Source organism: Corticium candelabrum, chromosome 22 (assembly GCF_963422355.1).
Source record: "Corticium candelabrum chromosome 22, ooCorCand1.1, whole genome shotgun sequence".
NCBI lineage: Eukaryota > Metazoa > Porifera > Homoscleromorpha > Homosclerophorida > Plakinidae > Corticium > Corticium candelabrum.
The window spans coordinates 202,701-205,200 of NC_085106.1; the positions used below are offsets into that span (position 1 = coordinate 202,701).

The following is a 2,500-nucleotide window of genomic DNA, read 5'->3' on the forward strand; positions in this document are numbered from 1 at the left end:
TTTCGCCATGTGAGAACCCGTATGTTTGCAAACTTTACTGGCTTCACACGTTTGACACAACAAACGTCACTTTTTCAGAGAACAAGCAAACGAGAGTTGACTACAGAACGCTTACTGGAGTCATCCATATTAATTCAAAAGTATTCGTTGATATTAACTGCCTTGTTAATTGCTATTTTAGATTGTGCTAGTTGATATTAATTAAATTATTTAAATAATTATTTTATTGCAAATTAAAAATTTAGGTAATATCAACTAGTACACGCCAATTAATTAATAACAATTTACAAACTAGTTAATATCAACTAATACTTTTACATCAGCATGGTCTACATTATTACATCTTCATTAACTAGTCTTTGTCACTTTTATTTGTGTTTGCATTGTACGCTAGGTGATGACTACTGTAGATGTCAAAACTTTAGGAACTTAATTTCACCAGGACAGACGAAATAGTGTGTGTGTGTGTGTGTGTGTGTGTGTGTGTGGTGTGTGTGTGTGTGTGTGTGTGTGTGTGTGTGTGTGTGTGTGTGTGTGTGTGTGTCAACATATCTGTGAATGACATCTCACATAAGGTGTACGTACTGGTTATTTTATGACGATACATTAATTACCAATGTTGTATGGCAGAATCCACATTTCGGAGTCGATTCAAAGTTTCCAGAAATGAAAGAACTTGTTGCAACTGTAACGACCCGTGTGCTAGTTTTACTGCAGAATCATTAATTTATTCTTTTTTAGGTTGTCACAAGTCACGTCTCTCATCATTCTCATCCAGAGGTTTCTCAGTTGGTATGCATGTACAGCAGCTACATTGTCATTACTTGTTTATTGTCATGATGTCATTTTGTGTGACAGTATTTTGAAACGCTCGTCAGATATGAAAAGTTTTTTAGTCACGAGCCACAGCACCTTGCTGTAGGTTTGGTAAGTGACTTTATGCATTGTATTGAAAATGCATGCATTTTGCTGATACATTTTATTGAGATGCATCTCTCCAATACAATAGGGGAGTGTATTTGAGAGATGCATCTCTTCAATACAACATTTGTGTGTGTGTGTGTGTGTGTGTGTGTGTGTGTGTGTGTGTGTGTGTGTGTGTGTGTGTGTGTGTGTGTGTGTGTGTGTGTGTGTGTGTTCGTGTGTGTGTGTGTGTGTGTGTGTGTGTGTGTGTGTGTGTGTTCATGTGTGCGCGTGTGTGTGTGTGTGTGTGTGTGTTTGTGTGTGTGTGTGTGTGTGTGTGTGTGTGTGTTTGTGTGTGTGTGTGTGTGTGTGTGTGTGTGTGTGTGTGTGTTCGTGTGTGTGTGTGTGTGTGTGTGTGTGTGTGTTCATGTGTGCGTGTGTGTGTGTGTGTGTGTGTGTGTGTGTGTGTGTGTGTGTGCATCTGATGTTGATCGTAATGCATGAATGTGTCTCTGCTTGATCTCAGGCTTCATTTCTCGATCACCGAGGTTTAAGAAACAGTAACAATCATGTTCGAAGTCGTTGTGCATACTTATTTGCAAGATTTGTGAAACAGTTGCGGTTAGTTTTGTAGCTCATTGAGCATAAAATTGAGTACAGTCAATGTGCTTCCTGTCTAGAACTCAACTCCATCTTGTAGCTCATGATGCATTGAAGAGAATTCAAGACCTTCTAGTGCTCTCGCCTGAAAATGGCTGCATAAGTGATTTTGTATCAGTTGATGACCAGGTGGTGTTTCCGTGATACAATGACATACAATTAATTATAATTAATTATTTTTAAAATTAATATATTAATTTATTGCGAATGTTTTGTGTAGATGTTTCTTTATGAAGCTGCTGCTGTTCTGATCATATCTACTGGTGCACCACAAGATGTGCGTCACTTGTTCATTGAATTAGAATTTACATTATTCATGATAGTCGTTATAAACAAGCTTGTTTGGAGTAGAAGCAACTACTGATGATGAAGTCTTTGATGTCACCCGTGCTGGAGAAATTTGAGTCAAGTTTGGCCAAAGTGAGTGATACACTGTACAGAAGAATGAATGCAGTTTGTTTGATAGATTAGTAATTTATGATACGAGCACTTTTGCTAATGTGTTGTGGCACATTTTAGGAATACACATTTTTGCTTGTTTTGTATTGACAAGTAATAGGTTGTTGTATTGGAGGGATTCATCTTACAATACATTAGACTATTGTATTGGAGGGATGCATCTCACAATACACATAAAGAACTCATTTATTAGATAAACGAGGAGCACCTCACTAATACATGGCCATCACACTTAACAATAATGTGGCGCCAGTAAAGTAATAGTAAAAGCTCTAACAAGTAATGTATTGGAGGGATGCATCTCACAATACACTAGACTATTGTATTGGAGGGATGCATCTCACAATACATTAGACTATTGTATTGGAGGGGATGTATCTCACAACGCTAAACTATTGTATTGGAGGGATGCATCTCACAATACACTAGACTATTGTATTGGAGGGATGCATCTCACAATACACTAGACTATTGTATT

At 37.6% G+C, this 2,500-nt stretch overlaps 2 protein-coding genes across 2 annotated transcripts in view; one reads left to right on the plus strand and one right to left on the minus strand.

Moving 5' to 3' along the window:
• LOC134197037 (uncharacterized) overlaps positions 1-419 on the minus strand; it is a 1,552-nt gene extending 1,133 nt beyond the window's left edge. The window contains exon 1 of the mRNA XM_062666275.1: positions 1-419. This exon is cut by the window's left edge and continues 1,133 nt beyond it. Within this exon, the coding sequence (XP_062522259.1) occupies positions 1-9 (9 nt within the window). The 5' untranslated portion in view covers positions 10-419.
• The window catches only part of LOC134197036 (exportin-T-like), a 17,221-nt gene that overhangs the window by 8,922 nt on the left and 5,799 nt on the right, over positions 1-2,500 (plus strand). The window contains exons 18-24 of the mRNA XM_062666274.1: positions 631-687; positions 742-792; positions 859-927; positions 1,430-1,524; positions 1,584-1,692; positions 1,784-1,840; positions 1,915-1,983. Coding sequence (XP_062522258.1) covers positions 631-687; positions 742-792; positions 859-927; positions 1,430-1,524; positions 1,584-1,692; positions 1,784-1,840; positions 1,915-1,983 — 507 coding nt within the window. The remainder of the gene's footprint in view (positions 1-630; positions 688-741; positions 793-858; positions 928-1,429; positions 1,525-1,583; positions 1,693-1,783; positions 1,841-1,914; positions 1,984-2,500) is intronic.